The sequence below is a fragment of the Corvus cornix genome, chromosome 17 (assembly GCF_000738735.6).
Source record: "Corvus cornix cornix isolate S_Up_H32 chromosome 17, ASM73873v5, whole genome shotgun sequence".
Classification (NCBI taxonomy): Eukaryota; Metazoa; Chordata; class Aves; order Passeriformes; family Corvidae; genus Corvus; species Corvus cornix.
This window is the reverse complement of record NC_046346.1, coordinates 1,522,118-1,539,036: the sequence shown is the minus strand read 5'-3', so window position 1 is coordinate 1,539,036 and position 16,919 is coordinate 1,522,118. Positions and strand designations below refer to the sequence as shown.

The window sequence follows — 16,919 nt, the reverse complement described above, 5'->3', positions numbered from 1 at the left end:
CAAATGGGATTGCAAAGCTTTCCTTTTTTCCTTGTAGTTTTAACAAGGGCAGTGATCCAAGGAGTTTAGTAAAGAGTAAATTCTAAAGCCCTGACGTTAGCTCACACTATGCAACGCAGAACCAATCCCTCAGGAATTCTCTCCCCACTGCTGTACACATTCTCTTCACACAGGAGCTGCCAACTCCATTCATTTGAGCTGTAAGAGGGGCCTTGTCTTCTCCGGAGAGGGGAGGGCAGTCTGGGGCTTGCTGCCCCTTCAGAGGCACTTGGCCCCTTGGGAGCACCACTGACCATGTCTTGCTCCAGGAGCAACGGGACTTTGGCCCCACTTTGGTGAACCAGCTTGTTTGTAGTTACATAATGTGGTGTTACTGTATGCTCAGTAACAACTGGTTTTCAGGATACAAGGTTCTGGTCTGGAAAGCCTAATTCATATTTGATGCTGTGACTAAAAATTCAGTTTCTTAAAAAGTTTAAAATTGAAACTGTTGCAAAATGCAGGCAATTAAGGTGCTTGACTTCTCAACATGGGAAAGCAGAGCTTTATGGGTAGCTGTTTGTGAGAAACACCAAAATGCACACACACACCGGGCCACTATTTATTTTTGCTGAAGAGCAGCAAAAACAAATAGGACAAACACCACGTCTTAAACATGAACACTTTTCCAAAGAGGTGGGGACTGAAGAGAAATCCAGGAATGTTTTTCGATACATTCTGACATCAGGGCATGAAGGCACACACAGCATTCCTACAGAACAATGGGAGCACTGGTAACGAGGGCCGTTGGCCTGACCTGGGTTGTTAGAGAACAGATTAGTGCTAATCCCACCACAGAAACCTTGGTCAGTTTTCCACAGGCTCAGGCAGCCCAGGCCTATCTTACATGGAAGATGAAAGGCAAGTTCAGCAGCACTTTGAGCTCCTTCAGTCAAAAGAATGCATGGAGTCAACTGTCAGGTTTTTAAAACTGCATAGGAAGTGTATCTACATTTGGTCGACATTGTTTAGTGGTACTGAAAAAATACGGCAGTGCTTTGGAGATCAAGGTGTTTTCACCAGTTTCTCCAATTATGTTCCCTTGACACTAGACATGAAACATTTTTGGTCTGAATCTAAGTGATTCTAATCCAAGTATGGTTGGAAAGATTACAAAAAAATGTATCCCTCTGCTTCCAATTTACTTAGTGACATCTGCATAATGCTCCATATACCTTGAAAAGGAGTATGATAAATGTCTCTGTTCTTTGTGATGAATCAATGCCAAGGAACCTGGACTTTAAAATGAGATCCATGACCCTATTCCCTGTCCTGAGCAGCTGCACAGAATGACAGTGTATAACCACTTCAGGAGAGGTGGTAAAATAATTTTAAATTTTAAAAATATAGTAGAGACCTTTGAAAATATTTTAAGATACTGAAAAAAAAAATAGACCACCTACATTTTAAGCATGAAAAAGCATAACAATTCCAATCCTCCTTTAGTCTGAGATGAATTCAGAAATTCCTGGACTTTGCTGGCATAACAGCATCAATTTTCGCAAGAAAATACTTGCACAAGGGCAGAAGCCTTTGTGTAAAACTGTATCCCCTTGTGGGAGTCTCACAAATCTTCACCATTGGAATTTGTCCTGCACTTTGTGCTCTCTCATGAACATGGATGAGCTGCAGCAGCTCCAGGGCTGGTCTCAGCATCTTGTGGGAAGCTGAACAACTAAAGGAATATGCAGTTTATTTTTAATGGTCTTGGAAACAGCATTGTTGCTAATTTGGGAATAAACAGCCAGTGCAATTAGGGGATCTTTGCCATTCATCTGTTCTGTAAGATTTTTCTGCATTCGACTGCTGCCAAAGTGTTACATGTCACTTGGAAAGGGATCCTTCCTGCCATCGCCTCCAACAAAATGAGGAGAAACTGACCAACATTTCTCATCCCATCGGTATTCCATGTGGGAGAGGGAGGAAGCAAAGGACTTGTGGCAAGTCTAGAAATGGGGAGAGAGCGACAGGGAGTTCCCTAGCCCACACGGGCCCAGCTGCCTCAGTTGTCATGACAGAGAGTGGCCAGTTGGTCAAAGGTCTGACATCATCCAGTGGCAAAGTTTCTAGGGATAGGTTTGGGAAGCAGAAGCAGAAATTACTGTCAGGATTTTAAAAATACAACAAAGTATGGCTACATTTGCTCTTCTCTATTGCTCTCAGTTTGTTTCCAGCCTCACTGGTACTATAATCACCATTCCTGCAGCACGGGCACAGAACTGTGTTGGACACCGCGGTGAGGGAGAAGGAACAGAAAGGACTAAGTGACAGTTTTCTAGAACTATTTTGCTCTAAGGACATGAGGTACAACGTTCAATTCAGAAGCAAAAGTGCTGTATCGCAGCACCGTAACTTCAATTGTATCCCAGTTAGGAAATTCTTAAAGCCAGAAACATACACATCATCAATCAATAAAAACTGAGGGCCAGGATGACACACTGGCAAGCTTTGAGGGAGAGGGCTTTTACAAAAAGAGAAACATTTTTATGAGTGTTTCAAGAAACTATGAACCAATCCCACTTGACTGACTTAATTTGCAAACAAGACTGTGCAGCGCCAGGTGCTCAAGAATTAAATAACAAGTCTGAAAGAAAGGAGAACTAAGATCTAATTGTATGTCAAAGTTAACACTGTAGGAATAATGCTTGCAAAGGAAAACTCGCATATTTACATGAAATTTAAGTGACTGTTGTCTTTTTAAGGCACAAATATGTAACCATGGTGGCAATAGCCAGTCTAGTCAGTACATGATGCACAATTAAAAGCCTACTTTCCAATTAACCCTGTGCTGCACAGTCAGGACATTTAGCTAGAACAGTCTTAAAACCAAGTTAAAACGCTCTGTGTACCTCCTTCTTTCTTCTCTGCTTCATCTCGGATGAGAGGGGATGTGAGTATCACCTTCAAAGTGAGCTTGGGCTCCTTTGTGTTATGAATAACAATAGCTGCCTCATTTACATGCTCCTCCACCAGATACTTCTCTTCTGTAAGTTTCTGAAAGTCACCAAGAAAGATTTCAAGACTCTCCCAATTGACTGAAAAAGTGAAGAATCTGTATATGTGCCTCAGCTAATGAGAAGGCTAACAGGGCATTGCAATAACAAAGGCGGCCTTGCCTCCCTCATTAAAAGCAATTTAAAACATTCCTTTTGTAGCCAGTGCTACAACTGCCTGACAGTTCGATCTGTTAACTGAATTGTATCAGAGTTCTCTGCAGTGATCCCTCTGCAGGTCTTTCAGCAGCCCTTTGGGACCTCTCTCAGCCTCCAGAAGCACAAGGACAGCCACAGATGGCTCAGAGTCCTCCAGCCATCCCTTCTGTGTGGAGTCTGGTTCAGCAGATCGGTGGTTAAGATGTCTATTCTGACCCCTTCCGTGATGCAATCTGCTCTGTGGCTCCTTTATTGTTGGGATGAAAATGGCTGAGCATCTGCTCTCCATGAGCCTTCAAAGCAGCAAAGCAGAAGCTCTTGAGTCTCTGTACCTCACCTGCTCCTTTTGTCCCCTAATGGGCCTAAACCCTCCTTTGCCTCCAGCATCTGATCCTTCTGCAGGGCCTCTTCTTGTCTTCCGTGCTCGCAACAGTTGGAGTATCTCATGAGTCAGAGTCCTCTTCCCTGATCTTTACAGTCCTTCCCCACAGGATCTTACCTCCCTGTCCCTTGAATTTATTCAGTCTTCACATATTTTAATTATATCTAGTCTCTCATTTTATCTTTTTTTGAAGCACATATTAACTCTTCTCCTCACTTTCAACCCTCATTTCATGCCTCACTACAAAATTTATTCTTTAATACTCAGTACATCCCTATAATTTTCAAACAAGTAAAATTTACTCTTTACTACTCAAAAGATCCTTTGCATTTTTAGCTATGGATAGGGCCACATCTCTAGGAACAACAGTAGCTCATTAAAACAAGCCCTTTGTGTGAGAAAATGAATGGTGAGAACAAACAGCTGTCAAGAGTGGTAAAACACAGGGAGAAAAGCAGATCAGGAGAAAAGCAAGACTGAGTTTGGTTGTGGTTTGGAGAGGGGCACTTGCAGTGGAATATTTGAGGGCAGTTCCTTGGCACCACTGTTGGTGAGTCTGGAAGCTGGAGTGATTCCTCAGCCTCACCTCTGTCACAGAGATGGTATCCCTAAACAAGCTGCAACTGCTGCCCGCTGGGTGCCACCATCAGAATTAAGTAGCCATAAATAAAAATAATGTGAGCTCATGATTAACATGAGCCAAAATGAATGACCACCTAAAATGACACATTCCCGCCTCGGCAGCACAGAGGGGTGTATGTGGGAACAGCCCAAGCAAAGCAGCTGGTTCAGGCAGGGCACAACAACAGGGACTGAGTCACACACTTGAGCAGGGAAGATTTCTGCAGTTCAGCTCATGTTGGTTGGACCAGAGCGCCCAAACCCACACTGGCTTCGTTACACACAGGTCAGCTGCCCCCCAAGGGAACTGACAGCACAAACAGGAGTAGGCAAAAACAGCATTAAGAGGTTACATTTTGTGAGTAAGAACTTGATGTCACCACATTAAACATGTCACACGCCCCAGATGCCGTCCTAGATTCAGAGTATATTCCTTTGTATCACTTGTCTTTCTTGGTGGAACAAATTCCAGCCTTTCCCCAAATAGCTCTTGCAGTGCTATCAGCCATTGTGGGAGGACTGCTCCAAATTAACTCACCTGAATTTGAGCTGGGAGATTGTCTTTAACAATACATAACAAGGTCTTTGTGGGTTTTTCTTTGCACATGAGAACCAGCTCCAGATCCATATCGTCTTTGATCAGCAAGCCCTTTGCAACCAAGCCAATTCTCATAACGCCACATAACGTCCGACCACCTTGATCCCTGGAAGTGAAACAATTTAGGGTAATTAAAAAGGGATTTTACTCTCCAGCTACAGTTTAGGGGAGCCACAGTAAAGAATTTTCAAAGCAACATAGGAACACTTAATTTTTGAGTGCTAAGAAAAACACTGTGACAAAAACCAGTTTTGTAGACTAAGATGGTTTAAAAGCAATAAATGCTTCTTTGACAGGCCAGCACCAGGTCTTGTCTCGTCCAGTTGCCTCCAAAGCATTTACTGCACACTTGGATTATTTTTTTATAAAAAATCAGCATCTATGTGGGGCTGAGTTGCCAGCTGGGGCTAAACCATGACAATAATGGAAAGTAATGGAGGCTGAGGAAAGTTGGTTTGCTGGATTATAAAAACTTCCTTTTGCGTATCAGACTGCAGGAGCCCCCAAGCACACGGCTGTCCATTTGCACTGGTGTGTTCTGGGGAATTGCATTTGCTTAAAACTGCTGAAAGGTTTGTCTGCTAAATGCAACTTCACAACATCACAGTAAAATAAACAAAGAAATGGAGAGCAGCTGGGCTTATTGCCATTCCCTGCACTCCTCCCCCATGCTCCCACCTCAGAAAGTCCAGATATATCCCCCTCCTTCTATGAACATTCATCTGCAGCAGACCCAAGTAACACTTATAACTCTTATTAACTCTTATTTGGAGGAAAGGAGCCATTGAGAGCAGCACAGGGACACGTTGTGAGCTGAGGCTTCACTCACTTGGCAGTGCCTTCTGCGGCTTCCTCCTTGGCTTCCACATCACCCTCACACTTTGCAGACTTGTTCTTTTCATCCATCCAGTCAGAGACATGCTTAAGGGCACATTCTACTGTTGAGACCATGTTCTGGACAGCTTCAAGCTCCTCTGGAGATGGATAAATGGTTGAATGTTTCACCATTACGTGGCGGTCATCATTAGCAAAAGATCGGATCGATCTCTGTTGTGGAGTGGGAAACAGGAAGAAAAGAGAACAAAGTTATTGGATAATTGATAGGACATAGGACATTGCCTGAATGGGAATCCTCCCTGGCAGAGGTAATAATGTGTTTTAGGACAACCGTTGCTTATAATCATGCAGAAGTAATTATTTAAATAAATTTTTAAAACAAAAAAGAAAACAAACACCAGTGCAAAAAATCAGCATTAAGCTAGTAAACATATTTTCATAGTTTTTCTTACTTCTCCCTGTCCTGCCCCACCAAGATTCCCTTGGGGAAGAGGGCACGGTCTGCCTGGCTGGAGTATAACTTAGAGTGCTGAAGCAGGAGAACACAAAACCCCTGAGTTTCATTTCCAGATTCATTAAGTGTCTCTGACTTCCCTCCTCCTTTCACTTGCTTGGTTATTTACATTAACCCTTCCAAGTCAGTGAGAAATCATTCAGAGCTTATCTTGCTGAGCGACCTCATGGGGATCCAAGCTGTGAGCAACAGCACTGAAAGGAAGAGGGGCTGCCCTACCCTGGGATACCTGCAGGGATTAAGGCATTCCTGAATTTCAGAGATCTTTGTTGGCTTGTGGCAGCCTACAGCAGTTGGATAGCTTGGAGCAAAGGGAAGAGCTAGGGTCCTGATCCCAAAAGGTAACCTTGTGCCAAGGCAGGGAAATTCACAACATGAGCATCCCGGGGGGGAGCAGACTGGGCATAGCATGTGGAAAGGAGGGCGGGCAAGGAGAGATGATTCCTATTTTGCAAAAGGCATTGATACTCTCTAAATGCAACTTTGCATATTCTCTAAGTGCTGAGTGCAGCCACCTCTCCTCTGGTTATGTCAGGGACAACAGCAGCACACCTTGAACAGGCAGTCAAAGAGCCAATCCCTCATGGGTTTGCTGCTGCTGCAGATGAAGTCACAGGCAGTACAGAACTGTGAGAGGCTCAGCAACTGCACAGGGATTTACAAAGGCATGAATGAAGATGAGAATAAAGATAAATAGTAAGAGACTGAAATTTCTTTTTTAAAAACATTCAAATGAATAGGAAGAGATTAGAGTGCTAATTTAAAAAGTCTGCAGTGAAACTCAGAGTCCTGAGTGATACTGCTGAGGGAGGTAAACTTCACTGGTTGGGTAACCTGTGCTAGGAGGTTTTGGGTTTGCTGCAGACTATTCAGGTGAGACTTTTTTGATTTAAACAGTGCCCCAGACCAGCTGTGATCATAGCACAGGCCTGTGGCAAGAGCAGCAATAGGTCTTGGTCTCTATAGACACATCAGTCACTGCTGAAAGCCTCCCAGAACCTGGAATCACCAACCGAACCCCTCTGTTCCTCCCACACTTTAAGCACCTTAATTGGGTGTAATTTTCACCCCTATTTCATGGGTTTGTAGCTGTATCCACTCCTAAGGACGCAATGGGCCTTTGAACAACCTCAGAGGCCTCTGGGCTGGATCCTTATTAAGGATCTGTCCACGATTTCCTGGTTTATTGCACTCTCTGTGTCTCTACCATTGAAGGTCATGACATCATTCCCTTCCTAATTTTTGTGTTCCTACCCAGATGGATAATTTGGGCAGTAACAATTCATCTGTCAGGGGCCGGTTTTATCCCCTGCAGTTTGATAGGCTGCAAAACACTTCCAGGAGGTCCCTCTTGTGGTTATCCACAACATGGATACAGGCGGAGCTGCAGGGAAACAGCCGAGCTACATTTAACAATTCACCCACCATCTTTTACCTTACCAAATGTCAGTTGCAACAGTGGGACAGAAACAAATTGGTAACTCCTAATTATGAGACACGTTTTCTTTTCTAATGAAGAGGGGCTGACAAGATCAATTCCTCATTACAATTCAGGGCGAAAAGAATGACAAAGTGGGACACTGTTTAAAATACATTAACAACTCTGCTTTGTAAGGTGTTCTTTCCCCCTTTCACTCTGCAACTGACAAAAGTCTAGGTTTAAGTCTTTTTTGTAAATACAAATATGAACATACAGCCTACCAGCAGCAACCAGCCACACAAACATTAGCAACTGTACTTAAAATTTACTGCATTTATTCTTATTTCCATTCTCTCAGTAATAACCTTAGAGGACTTAAAAATACGTAAGTATGCTTAAACGGCTCTCCACTCATATTGTTCAGGAACTGAGTAGGTTTATTGCCTTTTTGTGAACACATTTTCAGAATCTCACCATCACAATACTTCATATTTGCTCACCTTTACAAATCTCACATCTCAGGCATTTCTAATTTGCAGCCAAACCCAGGCAGATGAGAAGTGACTCTTCACTTAAACAATACACACCAGGTGTATTTGGCTACACACGTTTCATCTACACTGTTACAAAGTGTGCACAGAGGCACCATCAATCACAGACACATGGATGTGAATAATCAAAACTTGCTTTTGTGAGGTAGAGGTGGAAGGGGAGTGTGAGCATTTGGTAATGAAATCTGCAAGTTCAAGGTCACTGATGCTGTTTGCTACAGCCTGCTAATGCCAGTTTTATTAGAAAACCTTATGAGCATCCCTTCGTTCGTTTTTAATAATTCATGTACTGCAGGCTCACAAGAACACTCTCTGGCTTTAAGAGGCTGACAATACATCAAACCTCACTTGCTTTGCTCAAAGCACACATTACCATCCCTCAGTTAGTGCAAGGTCAGAAAATCCCCTCTGTTGGGTTTGATCAGGCCCCATGCAAGCCTGGCAGCAGAAAACACTTTCAATGCACCCCTGTGAAAGACGACAAATACCTACCATGGTTTGTTAGTGTTTCAGCTCTCTCTCCCTCCCTTTCTCTTTTTCCCTCCTCCTTGGTGTCTTTGCTAAGCACTGTTTTGCCTGACAGAACCTCTTCATAAGCCTCTCAGTCCCTTGACAGCTCAAGAGTTCATGCAGCCAAGGTGCTCTGGGAGTCACTTTCTCTAATTCACCTGCAAAAAGAGAGAAACAACTTGAAACCAGCAGTGATGGCGTGTTGATTCCAGAAGTGCTGGATGCAGCACATGAGGCAAACCACTGATCAGAGCACACCAGCTTCCAGATGGGACAGTCAGTGATCCATTTATAGCTGAGCAAACAGATGTCACTATGGAAAGCAACTTTTTATGATGTGCCCACACACATGTAACGACTTTCCCGTGCCAGTTAGAACTGATCCCAGAGAGGTTTGTCAACCACCTGGCAATCCCAGTTTCTGGGATGAGGATGACAGGAAATCCAACATGGCAAACACGGTCTATGTGAAACCAGCTCAAAAAGTCTCTATTTTAGTGTCACACGCATGTTAGGAATCAGACACACTACATTTAATTACCAAAAAGTAATTCTCTGTGGAAATCCTCAGTGCAGCCCTCGATCCTGTGTCAGATGCTGCACAAGAACCAAGGCTTCAGGTTGCAATAACTGCAAGTTGTTATTTAAAGACAGACAAGCACATTCTAACAAACTGCAGACGTCAGACTTGCGAGGAGCTGAAATCACCCACACCCCCCTGTGCTGCCCATGCACTGCCTTTCCCAGCACACAGCATGGAAAAGATCCTTCAAGAGCAGCCTTCCTGTACTAAACTGGGAAACAACACCAGCACTGGCAGCATAAAACTGCAAAGAAATGCTCTATGAGAGAGAAGAGCAGAATAACAGAGCAGGTAATGTGAGAGAGGGAAGCATAAACTCACTGCACAGCAAGACACTCCAGTCCTTGCAGAAAATTCCTGTTTTCCTTTCACTACACATATCGTTGCATCAGCTCTCCAACAACGTTTTGAAGCAATTGGAAACCCAGTCAGTAAATTTCTGCAGATTGACACACACACACTAAAATGTTTTCCTTTTCTCCTGTATGCTGACCCCCCTTCTCCAGCAATGCCTTGCATATTGTGTGTCAGAGAAGCCTGACATTGTTAGAGATTAAAAGCATGTTTGGCAACAGCACAGGGATAGGTGAGATGATTTGAAAGCTGAGGAGATACTTAAACCTGTGATGTGACAGGGAATAATTAAAATGTTGCATCCCACAGAGATTTGAATGTGACAGGGGAAAAGGTAACAAGAGATCTCGCTTCCCTGTTTCCCTAGTTAGGAAGAAATTAAGCATGTTTACAGGACCAGTAGCTTTGGCAGCAAGGGCCTGATAGTTGTTTGTATGTCACACCACTGAATTTAGGATGTAGAACTGGGTAAAACAAAAAGCCAGACAAGAACACTGTGCAGGGGCCTGTCTGTTCCAGCAGCTGAAAATGCCAAGGAAGAAACCCCAAGAGAGTTAAGTGCAGTCATACTAAAAATACTTGGGAAAAGCAAGCTAATGAAAACCCTGACTGACCCCACTTCTCATCACAGAGGCTCTGTGCCCACCAAGGTGTATTAACACTCTACCAAATTGCTTCCCAGAAGCAATCAAGGAAGGGGATGTTCTTTCTCTTAAGAGATCCTGGAAGTCAGACAGGGGCAGCTGGGAGGAAAACTAAGCAAAGATCACTGCTTTGGCAGTATTTATTTTGCGAGCTAGTCATAAGCTCCTCCACGCTCAACAGCCTTTCACCATCTCCAGAACCAGCCATACTCTTTACAAGGTTGCTCTGCTTTTTAATAATACTAACTTGAGTCAGCAAATAGCAAACTAGAGAGAGTTTTATGAGACACATTTCTAGATAATGTATTTCAAATTATTTCTCTCCAAACTGAATTTCAGCTATCTTCACCTACTCTTCTTCCCTGTCACTCCCACATTTCACATTTTTGGTTTGTTATCTTCTCTGGTAGCTGTAACTTGGCAATTTCAGGCAGAGAGAAGGGCACTGGAATGTGTTGCTGACTTCAGCATATGCCCAGTACAATGTCTCCAGACTCCAGCAACACTCCAGCCCAGCCTCCTTCCCAAGACTACTGCAAGCTGTTGCTTATCAGCTCGCCCAGGCTGTGGCAAGCAGATGGACAGAGATAGCTGGCTGAGCAAGTTCTGGTGCTCAGTAAGTGCTGAGCAGGCTGCTGTCTAGAGGGCAAGTCTGCAAGAGCCGCCCAAGCTCTGGAAACGCACTCCTCAGGGCAGCCCTGGCTGTGCCGGGTGCTTCCCAGGGTTCTTGGAAAATCCAAAACAGGCTGGAAATGAATGTGTCACAGCCACAATGGGGGTAATCTCTGCTGGGCTGATGAAGTGAAAACACCACCACCTCTCCATACCCTGCCTTAGCAGGCAGTGACCTGTTTTCTTGTTTTCAAGACAGGTTAAGTTTTCAGTGACAAGTAAAGGTTGTTGGATGAAGGTATTTATGAACCCTGTCTTACCTGCCCTTTTTTTCAGCAGTGCGTGGCTGAAGTCAAGGCACAGACAGATGAATTACAAAGGGATCTTTATTATACAAATCAGAAAGCTGGAAAAAAATCCTGAAAATTGAGTTGAAGCTGATACATGATGTCTTCCAAGTCATTAACATCCTACGAATATTTCAGAAACACGCATAGGAGTGAAACCCTAATTTAGTTCAGACTTTGAGAGAACATTTTCAACAAAAGCACTAAACAGGAGGGAGTTTACTATAAAAGTGCAGACACAATATACAGAATAAAGTACATTTGACAGCACACAGAATTAAATTAAGGAAAACCAAAATCAAATCTGCTCCAACCATATGGACTAAGGCAGCATAACATAGCTCAGCACCAAATACATCAGAAAGCATTATGTGAAGTGAGCAGCAATTCCATAAATCCAACAGCCTCATTCCACTACCAGACTATAGCAGGAGATTTGTTCCTGCATCCTCAGGGAAGTAACAGCTGATGCCCAGATTAAAAAGCACAATATTTAAATGTGTGGCTGTCTTACCTAGGGGCAGCCACCCACACTTGCAAGAAAACTTGTACAGGAAGCTCCTTGCACCACCGAGAGCTTGGTGACCTTGAAAAAGTCACTTCTGCTCTGCATCGTGTGCCCCTAAAGTGTAAAACAAGAGTAAATAATCTCTGTCTCCAAACCAGGTCACAGCGGAGCCAAGCAGAGTCTGCAGTGTGGTTTAAAATCACTGGGGATTTGACACATTAGAAATGTTATTAAAACACCATGACACTGTAGCAACTTCCATTAAACATCCCATCCTTCACAGAGGAAGTTTATGCTTTGGCTCAAGACAAACAAAAAGAATTTCAGATGAGGCTTTTGTAGTAGGAGATATTCCTCCATCTGCAGCTGCATTCCCAGGGGACAGACAGTTAAACAGCCGGGGGTGATGAATATGCTCAGCTACCTCTGAGTGCCTTCAAACAGAGAAGTGAAAAGGCAGGAGAAACAGGTACTTGCATTCCATGGGGACTGAAATATCAGAATTAGGGTGCTCTGAACCTCTAGAAAGGAGATATGAACTGTGTCTGGCACCCCAGTATCCCCTTGCAGCAGCGCCTTGCACAGAAGTGTTACTGGTGCAACAGAGAAGAGGAAATTGGGGTCACTGGACACCAGAGCTCCAAACCCCTCACTTCAGTGAGCTGCTCTTCAGGCTCCTGGCCAGGCCAAGTAGAACACCATGAAAATTGGTTTTAAATGCTCCATCAAGAAGGCACACGCTAACAGTTACTCAGCTGAAGCATTAAAAACACCCTCCACCTTCTGAATCTACCCTGACACCAGTATCTGCCCAGGAGAACTGCAGTTTGCAGTGTGCAGCACCCCAAGAGCAGAGTTTATACTGACAGGGCAGCAAGAACAACAGAGGTTGCTAATAACAAAGCAATGAGTATCTAACACAGCCCGAGGTGTATCAGACACAGTAACAGAAAATAACTGGAATTTATACAATTTTTTGTTACTTTCAAAAGTCAGAATGAGAGTCTTGCAACTTCAAATTGGAAGTTTATTTTAGCCTCTGCTTTGCATTCAGGAGACAGGTAATTTTTCATCACACCACACAAAGTGCTGCTGAAAATATGTTGTGTTTTTCTGCAGTATAATTTTATTGCTGGCCTTCTGCCAAGAGTCTTTCTGGCAGCATCTCCCACAGTTGGAAACTGTGTATCTGGGTCAGAAAAGACAAGCCGCTTTTCAGAACAGCTCAATACATTTGGCAGAGATGCTGATATTGTAATTGAACTCTTTCAGCAACTCTCTTTATGATGTACCCAGACACCAAACAAAACAAGATCTGCAGTGTTGATTGATGTCAAAATAACTGACAGAGAAATATCAAAATAGTTTTCCCTCATGCTAAAAGTATCAACAAACTGGGGGGAACAGATAAGAAATACAATTCATGAGGATTCAGAGAGGAGCACAGGGCAGAGAAATCTGCAAAATATGACTGACCTGTGCCTTGTGCAGATATTCACTATTTAAAATCCCAGCTCCTTGTATGGAACTTCCTCCTTCCCCACTACACGAAGAGAAATCCTGGCCACTCAGAGCCCCAGCAGCATTCTGGAAAGCAGTGCCCTGTAACACTGGGACACATTTAACAAGGCTCAGACTGCTTCCAACAGTATGCTCATCATCCGATTTCACCTGGAGACTGTGTATTCATAGGAGTTGTATTATTTCCCATGTAATGCATTTCCTGGCAAAGTTGCATCTGGGATAACCTTTAGAAGGCTGGAATTTTCCATCCAAATGAACAATTACAAAGCAACGCTATAGTTAGAAGCTGAAAAGGTACTTCCTCTGGCAAACTCTTATACTTCATACAACAAATACTTGAGTCTGGGATTACTTCTGCCTGTTCAGCTCTCATAATATTTCAAGCAAAGGCTGCTGTGCTTGAAGATTTCTCAGGAGCAGGCCCTGCCAGGCAGCCCCCACACCCAGCTTTAACTGCCAAAGACAGGGTAGGCACAAACTTGATAACCAGATCTGGATCCACAGCACCTGTAACCATTAGAATGGAGGAATCAAAGTCACCTTCCAGGGTCCAGAGCTCTGACAATGCTCACAGTGCAAGGAAAACAGCTGCCCACTTGTCAGCATGCAGGAAGCTACTGGAGAGCTCCTGGAGAGAATCCATCTGTGCCAAGGCGCAGATGGAGAACCTGGGGACCCTCGGGTCAGAGATGCAACTGAAAATCAGTGAACACATGGATTCCCCTCCACTGTGGAGGAAGGAATGGAAAAAGAGCCAAAAGAAATCACACTGGTACAGTAATTAAAGAAGTTGAAGAATCAAAGGCAAGCAACTGCTTAATCTAAATTAATGCATTAAGGTAAAGGAAACGGGGATGTGCAGAGTGTAGCTCATATTTTTAGCTCCTGGAAAGAAGGTGAAAAGATGGTCTAAGGGGAAATCATTACCAGCCTAACAGGAAGGTTAAAAAAGGAACAACAGAGGCACTGTGTGAGCACATAAGCAATCATTTGAAGAAAAAAATGCTCTATTTTAGATAGAATCACACCATCCAGTCTCAGAAAGAAATAGACATTAGTAGAAATAACTGCAGCTATTGAATTGTAATGTGTAAGAAAAATAACAGTTTTGGAAAGACTATAAATCCTCCGTAGGGATTGAACCTACTACAGACTCCTGATGACAGGAGGGTACTTGCCACACTCACCAGGTGGTCTTCAGAGCAGCACCCCAGCTGCAGACCTCGAGGTATTTTTTACATAGATCTTCCTCTAGATTTTTATCTGGCTTCACATTCCCTGAAACCTGCACAACCCCCAGCACAGCCAGAGCTACAGAGGGGCTCTAATGAATTTATTTTGAAATTGCCTTCACCTTCTGCTATGGGTGTCAAGGTGCACAACGGACAAGAGAGACACCAAGTGCAAAAAGCTTTAAAAACTGACTGCTGACACTTAAATAACAAACTGACACATAAACAGTTTAATGTTTTTCCTATTCAACCAGTCAGAAATATGCAAAACTGAATTGCCTGCAAAATTGAGCACTGCAGAAAACAAAATATCTTAAAGGGTGCATTTCTTGGCAGGTGTCTTAAATAAAAAGTCACAGATTAGATAATACACAAATAATGAATAGCAAAGTATTCATTTGAGACAAGGTAGAATCACCACTGGATTCTCAACATCTGTGAAACACTGAACTGATTTGTGACTTGAGACACCCTAATGTTGCATTCCTGCTTTCCTGGCTAAAGTGGTGAATGGAAACATGAAGGTACTCTGCAGTCATAATGTGACATCCACACTCAAAATCATCTGAAATTCTTAACTCAGACTGCATTCATTTGCAGTTGAAGAATTAACTAAATTAATAACAGGATTACATTACACTGAAATGACACTCACCATCTGCAATGTCATTTCCCCAGAGACAGAGCTGGTTTAAGCAAAATTCTGGATCTATGCCTGAAATGACATCACATTCTCCAAAAGAGAATCACAGTTCTACCTCCTCCACCCAGTTTGTGCCATGCTGGGTCCTCACTACCCCAGCCCTGTCCTGCATCACATCCCAGCACGAAAGCCTTGCACATCTCCAAACTCCCAGACACTCCCCACATCCCTGGATTTGTGAGCACTGCCTTTACCTGCAAGGCTCTTGCTGGTCCAGAAGCCACCACGGGAAGCAGCCACGATGTTGAGGAGATTCAGAACAGGGACATCCCTTCCCCAGCACCCTTCAGCTTCACCAAAATAGCTGCAATGCCCCAGTTTCTTTGCTGCTGTGATTCATATCCCATAGAATATGGGATTCTGCAGGTGGACTCAAGCTGCAGCCCAGCGACTCAGTCGGGATGGGGGAACTGCCGCCAAGGAGGCAAAGGTACACACATGGAGAAGGCTGGAAAGCATGGCATTCCCTCTGCGTTGGCAAGAAGTAAAATAAAATTTCAACAAAAAGAGAGAGGCTGGAGCCCAAACTGTCCTACAGTAACACTGGATCTGCTTGTGTTGGTGGTTTGCATCAGTTCCATGAGGCAACAGCCAAACACTTTGGCTCTACTGTCTGTCCCCTGCTCTGCAGCCCAGGCTAATGCATATCCTGGGAATCAGTAAGAGGACAGAGAAAAGCAACATAGATTCTAAAGCTCTGGTTATAAACAAAGCAAATTTAGTAATTCTTACAAATAACATAATGCAAATACGTCTTTGAGAGTTGCGTTTTCCCAGTGTTTACATGAAGTGTCAAAGCATAAAGAAGTTTTTAAGAATAAATGCTCTCCTTCTGACTAAAATTCCAGCAACCCTCAACGGTGAAGTTTAAGGAAGTTTCTCCCCAGAATTTCTTCCCTGATGTCAATCATACAGACCCTGTGTTTTCAGTGTTGCAAACCCCCCCGGTTACTGTGCCCAGCTGCCTTTCAGCCAGTTTAAACATTCATGACTCTCCCCTGAAATGCATTTTCTAGTATGTCAGTCTTGCTGCCTCAGTGACTTTTTTTTTTTTTTAATTAAGGAGAGAAGATTTAAAAGGATTTGGAATAGAAGATTACTAGACTCTGTGAGTATTGTGTAAAAAGCTCTTGTGCTCCCAGCCAGTGCACATGCTCCGTCAGACTTTTCCCATGTTTTAGTTCCACTCTGACTCCTGAACAAGTTCAAGTTAATTTTATACTTCCTGACTAATTGGTGGTTTTGTCAAAGAACACGTTGTCAGAGGTTCTGGGTTACTAAAAGCTTAAGATTTTAAGTGTTTTTTCTTGCCATATCTTGCCCATCCAACCACGTTATTTTAAGTTTGATTCAGTGTCACAACACACAATGCCACGGAAAGGTCTGAAACAGAATTTGTAACTAAAATCTTGGGCTGTTTAGGGAACAAAATTAGCTCTTTTGAAACCCTTCAGAACCCAGCACCCCTTCAACAGAGAGCAAAGGGGTTTCTCTCTGGGGAAGGGTACCCTGGCTGCCATCCATTTTCAGCCTCAGAACACAATTATTTACTTCAAATGCACGATAACCCTACCAAAAGATTTGAATTAGGTTACTTAGGCATGAAAGCTAGCAACGATATCCATCAAAGTAAAACACCACGCCAGCCTGAGACAGCAGAGAAAGATCTGTCATTTGTGACCCGAGTCCACCATCTGCCTTGGACCAGATCTTGTAGTAGAAAGTCCCAGCTTGGCTAAGAGGAAGAAAAAGAGCCACAAACATATTTAGAGATTTACAAAATTAATA

The 16,919-nt window shown here is 43.4% G+C and overlaps 1 protein-coding gene across 10 annotated transcripts in view; it reads right to left on the bottom strand.

Moving 5' to 3' along the window:
- Positions 1–16,919, bottom strand: part of LOC104688381 (spermatid perinuclear RNA binding protein) — a 60,015-nt gene that overhangs the window by 28,756 nt on the left and 14,340 nt on the right. For 9 of the 10 annotated variants that reach the window (XM_039561633.1, XM_039561639.1, XM_039561640.1 and 6 more), the window contains exons 2-5: positions 8,607–8,782; positions 5,622–5,839; positions 4,733–4,898; positions 2,889–3,033 (exon numbers count right to left, since the gene is read on the bottom strand). In XM_039561633.1, the coding sequence (XP_039417567.1) occupies positions 2,889–3,033; positions 4,733–4,898; positions 5,622–5,839; positions 8,607–8,609 (532 nt within the window). In that variant the 5' untranslated portion in view covers positions 8,610–8,782. Of the gene's footprint in view, positions 1–2,888; positions 3,034–4,732; positions 4,899–5,621; positions 5,840–8,606; positions 8,783–15,325; positions 15,639–16,919 lie in introns of those variants that run through there. The other variant, XM_019284830.2, reaches the window with a different exon arrangement.